Source organism: Aricia agestis, chromosome 21 (assembly GCF_905147365.1).
Source record: "Aricia agestis chromosome 21, ilAriAges1.1, whole genome shotgun sequence".
NCBI lineage: Eukaryota > Metazoa > Arthropoda > Insecta > Lepidoptera > Lycaenidae > Aricia > Aricia agestis.
Genome location: NC_056426.1, coordinates 3,447,161 through 3,459,300, shown reverse-complemented (window position 1 = coordinate 3,459,300; position 12,140 = coordinate 3,447,161). Strand labels below are relative to the sequence as shown.

Sequence of the window (12,140 nt, the reverse complement as noted above, 5' to 3'; positions counted from 1 at the left end):
GTGATTTGTATGAAACTTGTCAGATTTGTGTGTGTGGGGCGTGGGCTTGTATGGCTTGTTTGAAAATTTTATATAGGTACTTTGAATCAAGAATGAATTTGAATTTTATAGGCAGTATTTACCTCCCTAATATTTAGTTTCGGATCTTATTCCTAATGAGACTTTATTTTCAAGAACTTCTTTTAGTAGGGGAGGGGAAAAGGGGATTTCGCGACCTACCGAGCGTGTCAGATTAAGCTTATAAGTAGACTTCCGACATGTGTCTAGTTATCATGGTATAGAAATCAGATTTCTCTCACGTGGTGGGTTTAAAAAAAGTTATTTTGAAGTATTGAAATATTATCGGATGAGTCAGATGATAGGGGATGTTTAGCATACCTACCCCAAATAAGCTTCCATATAAAGCACTGACGATTTAAAGGTAGGGTAAAGCGCTTTTTCCACTTGTCCTATTTAGAAGTCCTAGCTAGGGTCCTACATAGGAGACTAATTAGTTCGCTTCTTATTCCACTTGTCCTAATTTAGTGACTAAATCAGTTGTCATTTTGGTCAGACGTCTTCTTAATCGCTCCATTTCTATCAAAGCAACAAAAAATTGGTCTTCTCATAGGCTTAGCTGTTGGCACAATGAAAATAAAAATAAATAAAAGGCGAAAAAGATGGTTGAAAGAATTTTTGCTCCACGTAAAATTATGAATTATGAACTTTCTGAACTACTTGGAACTAGCAGACTTAAGAAATTACCTACGAATGTATTCCAGGTCTTATAACACTTTAATACAGATTTAGCAGTTCCCACTACAGATTTTTGAAAGAAAAGGTTGAAACCATCTGGCAACACTGATTTAGTCATTCAGGAGCCACATTTTTTTCCGATTTAGGATCCTAGCTAGGATCCTAGCTTTCTAAATGTTATTCCACTTGACTAAATTTTTTAGGATCCTAGCTAGGACTTCCTAAATAGGACAAGTGGAATAAGCGCTAAGCCTGTAGAGACTAGAGACATTTTAAAATACTTAAAGAAAAATAAAGCTTCATATTTTCCTAACTAAGCTTTGCAGATATTTTATGTTGCACTCAACTAAATAATTTATTTATTTATAAATTCTTTATTTGCATTATAAACAATATAAAATAACAAAAACAACATTAGGCAAGGAACATAGCAAATAGGCGGCCTTACCGCTTTCAGCGGTTTCTTCCAGGCAACCAAAATATGGTGGCAGAAAATAATGTTAAAGTGCTAAACTTAAACAAAGAAAAAAAAATATCCTCATATATTAAAAAATATATATAGTAATATATATATACATACACACACACATACATATACACATATATACACATACATACATACATATACAGGGTGTAACAAAAATAAGTGATAATACTTTAGGGTGTGTACATGTTCCTTGTAGAGAGTTCACTGTGAAAGTAGCAGCGCTGAAAGACCAATTTTTTTTTTCACTTTTGTATGGGGAAACTCGTGACGCTCGGGCCCTTGCCCATACAAAAGTGAAAGAAAAAATTTCGACTTTCAGAGCTGCTACTTTCACAGTGAACTCTCTACAAGGAACACGTACACACCCTAAAGTATTATCACTTATTTTTGTTACACCCTGTATACATATATATATATATATATATATATATATATATATATATATATATATATATATATATATATATATATATATATATATATATATATATATATATATATATATATATATATATATATATATGTATATATGTATGTATATATGTATGTATGTGTATATATAATTTAATCCTTGTTGTCTTGTTTTTAATACTTGTTTTAATTTAAGCGCTTATTCCACATTCAATTAAAGCTTTCTAAATGTTATTCCACTTGACTAAATAGAAATTTAGTCAAGTGGGATAACATTTACGGCCATTCCCAATATTTGATCTATCTCTGGTTTTGCCCTACTAGAGATAGGAATATCTCACAATAGACATAAAATTTAAGTCTCTAATGTCTAATGTGAGCTATTCCTATCTCTAGGGCAAAACCAGAGATAGATCAAATATTGGGAACGGCCGTTAGAAAGCTAGGATCCTAACCTAGCTAGGATCCTAGCTTACCAAATGTTATTCCACTTGACTAAATTTTTTAGGATCCTAGCTAGAGCTTCCTAGCTAGGATAAGTGGAATAAGCGCTTTAATCTTGTTATAATTTACCTAAAAAAGAAATTTTCTAAATATATTTTCTTTTTCACAACTTTAAAATACTTAGCTGCAGTTCTGAACCCACCGCTTAAATAAAAAACGCTCTTATTATTTTTTATTGGTCTTACCATAGACTTAATATATACTGTAGCATTATAGGTTTATGGGTCTTACCTAGTATCCCTAAGTAGTCTGTGGTCTTACCAAATCTAAAAAATCTACTAGGTCTCCATAATACTCGATTAACCACACGAATAGCACTCTCTCCTCCTTGTGAGTATAGTATTCGTTGACTCTCCCCTTCTATTTTGAGACCTTTGAAAATGATAAAATATTCTTTTGAGGTCTGAGATCCATATTTTACTTTTCAAAATGAAGAAGGTGGCGAATCCCGCGTTCCAACTTCCAACTTTCACTAGCTATCAAACGCCGCCTCACTCCAGTCGCTACTCACTCCTCAGTAAACGCCTAGACTCTAGTTCAGACACTGCGAACTTCGAAACAGCGGCGAACCTATTAACTGCCTCATCCGCCACACGACAATGCGTTATACTGCATCTCGCTCTATTCCTGTTTCGCGTTCGGTTCGCCGCTGTTTCGCAGTTCGCAAGAGGCGTAAGTATTACCCACCTTCAGTGATGGCCGATGGGTCGTTTTGAGCGTTGCCTGAGCTCTGACTCCTGAGCACAGAGACCAGAGCTGAGTAGTGAGTAAGTGAGGTGAGCACCTTTTGCTCCTGAGCGAAAATGATGACGTCATATTGAGATTTGAGTGACTTATTCGCCGCGATCAAAACGACCGCGGCCGGGCCGTGTAGTGGAACGGCGGCGGCGCGCGGCGTCAGGGGGCATTTGAGCGTTTTGATCATTTTTATCCAATGATCGCAAACATCGATAAGTAGAACGCGGGGACCACAGATAATATCATTCATGTCAATTGTCATTACTCAATAAAATGTCAATCGTCTCACGTCTGTCACCAAAACTGTCACTGTCACTTTATCGAGGTTACTTGGGATCACAGAATACAGATTACTAGTATATATTTGTAGACTTGGGGTTTTTGTGTTTTCTCTTGAATAATAAATCCGTAATTCTTCTTTGCTAAAATGTCTACAAAACTTAAACAGGCGAAAGATGAACCCGTAGCCTACAGTGAAGCAGCGCTAAGAAACAATATGGTTTTTGTGGAATATTGTAGAACTTCCATGTCTGCACTATCAGGTTCTACTGCTGGTAATAAACAGTAATTTATTTATTACTACAAATTGATCGCAACTTCATGCATGTAGTAGAAACTTATGCGGGATCTATACATCTTATTTTTGCATGTTCTGCGGCCAAGAATCATCTACGTTGTGGTTTGGTGCCCTTTCAGTGAAAACAAACAAATCTTTCGTCTTCATTGATTAGTATTGATACAAGCCTAGTTTACCTTTTTTAATCACTTACCAATTATATTTTCTAGTATTTTTCAATGTTGTTAAAACATTGAGAGAGATCCTTTTATATAAAATAAAAAAACTTTACATTTTCATTTGTACTTTTGATTTATCTCAAAATGTTTCTATTGATTTTATTTCTGAATTGCATTTTTGTTTCAGGTATCTTAGGATTGACTGGTCTCTATGGATTTGCATTTTATGTGTTATCTGTGGTTGTACTCTGGATGATGTTTATGATCAAAGCTGGACCCCACTGGAAAAAATACTATGTATCCCGACAAAGTCTCCTTACCAATGGATTCTTTGGGGCTCTTTTCACTTACATTCTATTCTGGACATTTATATATGGAATGGTGCATGTATATTAAGCATTTAATAGAATATTAAGCTAGATATAATATATTTTTTATTATAATAGTAAATTATTGTTACAAGTGTAATTCCATTGCACATATTATTTATAGGACATAGCCAATGACGAACGGAAAAATTGTACCGCATTGCAATATGTAAAAATATAACTATACACATAATTTATGGGATTCATTTTTTTACTGTATAATAACATAGCCGGGTTCGTTCGTCATTTAAATTTTAAATATTTATAGGTACATAATAAATAGATTCTTAATTCTTTAATTTGCAAAGGCGCCCAGCAAATGTAAATATTTTAAATATTTACATTTGCTGGGCATTTAAATATTATAAATAAAAAATGTCTTATATTGTTGTTTTTTATTAGTAAGGAGATGAGAGTCAAAACTTAACTTTAAACTCTAGATTGTAGAATGATCAGTCAATAGTCAATACTCAGAGGTCGGAGTAGAGGGCGCTACCAGCACATACAGTAAATACTATACGATAGCTTTTCTGACTGGAGTAATATACTTGCCGGCGTACCACAGGGAGGAGTATTGTCACCGCTTTTATTTTCTCTATTTCTCAACGCTATTATAACCTCAATTACATCTTCTTATCACTTGTATGCTGACGATCTGCAAGTATACATCCAGTCAGAATTAGACGGCCTTCATTCAGCTATTGGTAAATTAAATAACGATCTGTTGACGATCTGTGAATGGAGCAAGAATCACGGCCTTGTTATAAATCCCACAAAAACACAGTTAATATTAATTGGCAGTCCGGGGCTGGTCTCCAGGATTGACTGTAACTCCTTACCTCCCGTCCTCATCAATGGTACTACAATCCCATTTAGTAAAGTTGTAAAAAATCTCGGTGTGTCTTTCGATGACAACTTAACTTGGAGGCCACAACTTCAAGAAATCAGTAGGAAAATATTTTCAATTTGGCATTCTTTAAAACGTCTTCGATATGTTCTTCCTATACGAACTAAAGTAGTCTTAGCACAGTCTTTGTTCCTTTCCGTGCTAGATTATGCCGATGCTTGTTTTATAAATTTAACTGAGGATCAACTAAATAAGCTCGAGCGACTACAAAATCTTTCATTGAGGTTTATTTTTGGTTTACGAAAATATGACCATATCACCGAATACCGCATCAAGCTTATGTGGCTCCCAATCCGATATCGCCGTGATTTCCGTGTACTCTCCTTACTCTATAACATTTTATTTGATCCCCATTACCCTACTTATTTAAAAAACAATTTTGTGTTTCATAATTACGATAGAAAACAGCTCCGTTCCTATTCAAAACTTCTCCTTAACGTTCCCGCCCATAATACTAAATATTTCAATTCCTCCTTTACTGTTAGGTCTATTTTACTCTGGAATTCCTTACCAGATCATATTAGGCAAGCTGAAACTTTGAATCGCTTTAAGTCGTTAGTATTTAACCATTATTTTAAATTTTAATATGTCTATCAATCAATAATAGTTACAGGATACACACAGTATAGTATCATGTATTATTATTTAATATGTATTAGTATTTATAATATATATTATATACACTTATTATGACTATGCATATTATAGTATTAGTCGAATGTATGTATATTTTATTTTTTTATTTTATGAATATATTATATTATATTATATTATATATTATGTATACTTTTGCACATCACCACTTTCCTGAATTCATCATCTCATAAAATTTGTTAAAGGGTTGCCTGGAAGAAATTGCTTTCAAGTAATAAGGCCGCCCTTGTTTGTGTACATGTCTCATTTATTGTTTCTGTTATTGTAAATTTTACTGAATATGTCTGTGCGCAATAAAGTATATTTGTTTGTTGTTTGTTTGTACTCATGCTGGCTCCACACTCGTGGCGCGAATCGCAACCGCGATTCACGGATGCAACGCGCCGTGAACACGACGCGAACAAATACGGCCCTCTACACTTGCAATCTTCGCATTTATGTTCGCGTATTTGAGTAAAACGGACGTTGAAGTCACTGTTGCTGCTGCTCTGACATTGTGTGCGACACGAACAAAAGCGAGTGTGGATGATGTTCGCGTTCGCGCTTCGCGAGCCCTTTGTCGCGGGCCAAAAAACCGACAGCGGACGGGGAAAGCCGCGAAGCGTGAATGCGAAGCCGTGAAACCCTCCACACTCGCGGTTCGCGGCTTCGCGGGCTTTCGCGCCGCGAGTGTGGAGCCCGCATGACATGTTGCACACATTATATCAGAATATTGACAGAAACGTTGTCAAACGTCGAACAAAACTTTGTTTACTGTCTTGCTGGTGCTGCCACTAGCGTGAAAACATTGACCTAACATTTTGTACCATCGAGGAAATTGATTCCAGGCAGTTGACAGACCGGCGGAGTCGTGGTGTAGGCTCACGCGATCCCGCGGCCCGCCCAAGGCGCATAGTGGAGTATCGCCGAGTTTTTAGTGGGTAGGGGCTGCGTCCACCACCATCTTCGGACGCAGCAGAGACCCACATACTTGCGGATAGGACCCCATCCCCCGCAAGATGCTTAAAAGCATTTTCTCGGCGCAAAAAAAAAAAAAAAAAAAAAAAAAAAAAAAAAAAAAAAAAAAAAAAAAAGGCAGTTGACAGACCATTGTCATTTGGTCGGATCATGTCAATTCAATGTTAATTATGATCTGTTGGCTGGGTTCGACCAAACCAATGACATAAAAAACACCAAACTACGTAGGCCCCCTATCTTTTTTTTTTAATGAAACAAAGGGGGCAGACGAGCAAACGGGTCACCTGATGGAAAGCAACTTCCGTCGCCCATGGACACTCGCAGCATCAGAAGAGCTGCAAGTGCGTTGCCGGCCTTTTAAGAGGGAACAGGGTAATAGGGGAGGGTAAGGAAGGAAAGGGAAGGGAATAGGGGAGGGTAGAGAAGGGAAGGGAAAGGAATAGGGGAGGGTAGAGAAAGGAAAAGGGGAGGGTAGGGAAGGGAATAGGGTAGGGGATTGGGCCTCCGGTAAACTCACTCACTCGGCGAAACACAGCGCAAGCGCTGTTTCACGCCGGTTTTCTGTGAGAACGTGGTATTTCTCCGGTCGAGCCGGCCCATTCGTGCCGAAGCATGACTCTCCCACGTATAAAATCTGCCTAGGAATCAACTTCTCTGATAGTGCTTGCCGCTCAAAATGGCCGACAAAATGCAAAACTTTTATTGGCGCTTTACAGGAATGTATTTAAGTAAATTTCCCGTTCAGGAGTTTATGTCCGGGGCAGTCGTAATGAAGATTGAATGTGCCAATCTGTCTCGCGTAAGGCGGGGACAAGAGATATCGATAAGTTGTTCTTCTCTTGTTTAATTAGGATTTAGGGCTCCCCGCTTCTTCATCTAAGGTTGGGTTGCACCAACTAACTTTAACTATAACCGTAACTTTAACTACAATGCAAAATGTCAAATCTTTGGTTAAAGTTAATAATGGACGCCATCAAGACGCCATATTTAACCATAACCATAGAGCTCGACAAGGTTTTAAATGCGCGTGGCGAAAATAGGAACTAACGCTGTCTCATACAAAAACGCCATTTTTGACAGTTCTCCTTTACCAGCAGCGCCCCCGCCCACGTTCATTTATAACCTTGTTGGACCAGCTGTCATCTGTCAATTTCTCCGGTCAAAGGTAAGGTTAAAGTTAAAGTTAAATTTGCCTTAACTATTACTATAACTTTTACCACGCCTCTGGTGCAACCCAACCTAAGTTTCAAATTGTCAACACTATTATTATAAGAGCTGAGGAGCGACCCGATTAATTTTTATCGGGTAATTCCATTGCTTGTTTGTTTCTCTATAAAACAACCTTATGATAAAAATTGTGGGTTTTAAATTGAGGTGATAATATTTCTCGGGTACACAGCGGTACATCGTGTTAAAACTTGGTATGGAGATACTTTGAGTCTCGGGAAAGGATATGGGATTTTTGATCCCGGAAAACTTTACGGTTTCCGCGCGATAAACTAATTTTGGCGCAACAGAATTGCGGGCGTCATCTAGTATTTTTATGAAACCCCTCTAATCTGTTGTCGATATAATACTCGCCCATCCCTAGTCTTGCAGAGACTAGAGGAAATAGCGTCGCCGTTGTCTCGGGAAAAATTTTAATTGGGAAGATTTTAATTTTGATAACTCGCGTTTTTGGGGTCAAAATTTTGCTTCCATATTTTAATGATAGGGCCAACGAGCGAAGTCACCTGATGGTAAGAGATTAATGATACTCTACACTAGAGGAGTCACAAGTTTGTGCAAGCAGGAAAGAGAAACCACCAGTTGCGTGTCCAAGGGGCATTAGTCTAGCTGAGTCTAGCTCTGTTCTGAGGTCTAGCTGTTTTATAAAGAACTGCGTATGGCTGTGCAATGTACACACCGCCCTTTAAACATGCGGTGTGTGCATTGCACAGCCATAACCGAGTAATTTTAGTTACTTATTTTATGTGGTATCTTGTAAGTTGTACCTAGTTATGTATGTTGTGTGCGTCATGTCAATTTACTTGTAATTCTTGTGTTGTTATTAATTCTGGCTGTGTTTTGTGATTTGTCCCTTGTATGTTTAATAAATATGCTTTTATTTTTTTATTTATTTAACTGAATACAGTCGTAGAAATCTGGCAAGAACGTACCTACTAGGTAGTTTTAAATTTGACTGTCCAGTATTATAACTTATAAGAGTTATAAGTGCAAAAACGTCTCTTCTTTCCCGGAAAAGATGGAGTGTAGCCGCAGGTTGAGTTTAGCCTTAGTTGCTAATAAGACTTATGTGATAACCCTGCTGCCTCTGTGTAGATGTGCTAGCAAAAAATAACTCGAAACAAATACCTGAGGTACAGTCAACGTGAAAAGCATTAAAAAGTGACTCGCGTGTCACGGCCCCATTACGTTGAGCGCTCCGGTACTCAGTCAGAAATAAAGTGGGGCCATTAGTTACAACCGCAATCCATACTAATATTAATGGGAAAGTCTGTCTGTTCACGCTTGAGCTGCTGGACGAATATTTTAAATTAGATTTTGGACACATTATGAGTCCAAAAATATAAAAAAAAAAAATGTTAAAATATTATTTTATTGGGTACTAGGGCCGGTATAAATAGTACTCAAGATGCATCTCGGTCTCAAGACAAGACAAGGTTTAGGCTCTGTGATTGGTTGGCTGTCAAAATTTGGACCAATCATAGAGCCGAACCGCGTCTTGAGACCGAGATGCATCTTGAGTACTTACTATTTATACCGGCCTAGATGACGCCCGCACTTCCGTCGCATCGAAGTTCGTTTATCGCGCGGGAACCGTACATTCCTATGCATTTTCCGGGATAAAAAGTATCCTGTATCCTTCGCCTGTATCCTTTTTACCGGGAGTCAAAGTTAACGAGGGTAAAATGTAAAAAAAATACAAAAATACACCCTGTGTTATTGTATCAATTTATAGTGTTGCTGGTCATCATTTCTGAAAAGTAATCGTAAGTATATGTAAAACTTTTTTAACCGACTTCCAAAAAGGAGGAGGTTATAGTATGATGCGACGTCCATGGGTGTCGGTAGCTGCTTCCCATCAGGTTACCCGTTTGCTGGCTTGCCCCCTAATTTTGTAAAAAAAAGCTGCTTGTGACACTACAACTTCTTTTTATAAACTTTTGTAGGTATGGGAAAATTCGTGTCGCTGGGGCGCTTGCCCACACAAATCATTAAAAAAAATTGTTCTTTCAGCGCTGCTATTTTCACAGTGAGGAGTGAGCTCTGTAGGTATATAGGGGACCTTAACACCCTAAACTCTAAAGTATTATCAGTTTATCACTTAGTGTTGATACACCTTTTATATCGAAGAGGCTCAAAACCAAATTATATTAATCTGCTCTCGCTGATATACAATTCTTTCCACTCACATAACCCTAAATAGCTTTGCGTGGGGCCGATAAGACCCGTCGGCGCCCGTATGATTAGGGTTAGACAATACGAAGCCCTGTCGAACTGGTCTTATATGGATTTAAGGGTTAACCGACTGCACAAATGAAATGTACTATTAGAGAAATTGATAGCAGTAGAGGGACCTACGTAACTTGTTCGGGTTTTATGTGAATGAATACTCAAAATGAGTACTCTGAAGGTACTTTACAAGTATAGTTCGCTGTGAAAGTAGCAGCGCTGAAAGAGTAACTTTTTTAAACTTTTGTATGGCAAATTCATGCCGATGGAGCGCTTGCCTGTAAAAATCACAAAAAATCATTGATTCTAGTAATATATAAGTCAATGCAAAAAATGCTCTTTCAGCGCTGCCACTTTTACAATGAACTCTATAATATAAGGAATAAGGATACACATACACACCTTAATAATTTAAGGTGTATATGTATAATATGTGTATCTATATACATATATAAAAATGGAGTTTCAAATGTGTTAGTCGCGCTAAAACTCGAAAACGGCTGGACGGATTGGACTGATTTTAGTCTTAAAATATTCGTAGAAGTCCAGGGAAGGTTTTAACGTAACACGAAGTTCACCGGGACAGCTAGTCAATGAATAAAGATGTAAGTATTAATATAATTTTTTTCTCAAGTTTAGATTTAGTAACTGATTGTAATATTAATTTAATGAGCAATAAAGTGTCGTATCTATCTATCTAATAATTATTTATCACTTTGTTTTATTACATCCTGTTGATTTCACTGTGAAAGTAGCAGCACTGAAAGAGTTACTCTACGTCCTACGATCCCCCTCCGAGTTGGTATGTCGCTAAAGTTGCCGAAACAAAACTGTTTTCAGAATTCTTTCAGAATACTTTGTAGTCGTTTAAAAGTAATGTTTACCATTAGACAAAAATCTTGTTTATTCACTCGGGAATTAGGCTTTGAGTTGGGTTCAGTCTTCTCATGGTTTTAAATTAAAAACAATATGTTTTGTAAAGTCGTATTTCTTACAAGGATCGACAAGGCATTTGGGTCGCTGATATAAGATTAGGGATCGGCTTGGGGTCAGTTGACACGGGACCGTGACATTGTAAACGAGGTGGGACCATAAAAAGGGTGACAGACGTGCGAGTAAGTACGCGGACTTATGGCTCGACGATATTAAACGACTGTGTGTCACCTAAAAACCGCGTACTTAAAGATTGCCGTGCAAGTTCGCAGTCTTGGAATTTTACTCGTAGCTCGTCTCGGCTCGTATGTCTGGCAAGACTGCGAGCCGCGAGCCCGAGCCTGGGGTCATGTTAATCCAGTGTGAGCCATTCTCGCGTGTCACCGACGTCGAGCCGAGTAAGTTCGCGAACATAAAACCCGCGTGCTTTAAGTTCGTACGTCTATCACGCCTTTAAAGTTAATATATTCCGCTAGGTATACAGTGTGTTTGTGTAAACACCGTTATCCTTGAAACCATCACATGAGACCATCAAAATGAACAACTTTTTCTATGAGAACAATGCTGGGAACTCAAAAAAAAAATGCCGTCTTCATACCCATACGGATGCCCGGATCGGCAATTTGTATGGGTATGAAGACGAATTTTTTTGAGTTCATAGAAAAAGTTGTTCATTTTGACGGTCTCATTTGATGGTTTCAAGGATAACGGTGTTTACACTAACACACTGTATTAACTTTAAAGGCGCATAAAATAAAGTTTGAGTCAAATCCACTACAAGTTCACATGATTGGTTTACAAAGGTCGGCAACGCAAATGCAGCTCTAATGTTGCGAGTGTCCTTGGGCGACGGTAGTTGCTTTCCATCAGGTGACCCGTTTGCCGGTTTTCCCCCTTATTTTATAATAAACTAGCTGTTGCCCGCGACTTCGTCCGCGTGGACTTCAGTTTATAGCGCGCGATGTCAACAAAATTGGTGTCAAAAGCTTTTATAAAAAAAACCCTGGTACCCCTTAAATCAAAACAGCTGTGCAGTGTGCACATAATATTTAATTTTTTAAAATTAAACTTTACATTTTATGCCAAATTTTAAAGCTTATTTAGCCCCCCAATTACACAACTTTACCCATAAACTATTTATCATTGATAGGTTTATGGTTACGTCACTGTATACAGGGTGTAACAAAAACAAGTGATAATACTTTAGGGTGTGTACGTGTTCCTTGTAGAGAGTTCACTGTGAAAGTAGCAGCGC

General features: G+C 37.8%; 1 protein-coding gene across 1 annotated transcript; it reads left to right on the top strand.

Moving 5' to 3' along the window:
• The first annotated feature begins 3,226 nt into the window (after positions 1 to 3,226).
• On the top strand, positions 3,227 to 4,084 carry LOC121737566 (ER membrane protein complex subunit 6). Its single transcript, XM_042129222.1, has 2 exons — positions 3,227 to 3,429; positions 3,798 to 4,084. The coding sequence occupies exons 1-2, from the start codon at positions 3,303 to 3,305 to the stop codon at positions 4,004 to 4,006; spliced, it is 336 nt and encodes a 111-aa protein (XP_041985156.1). The 5' UTR covers positions 3,227 to 3,302; the 3' UTR covers positions 4,007 to 4,084.
• The last annotated feature ends 8,056 nt before the right edge of the window (positions 4,085 to 12,140 follow it).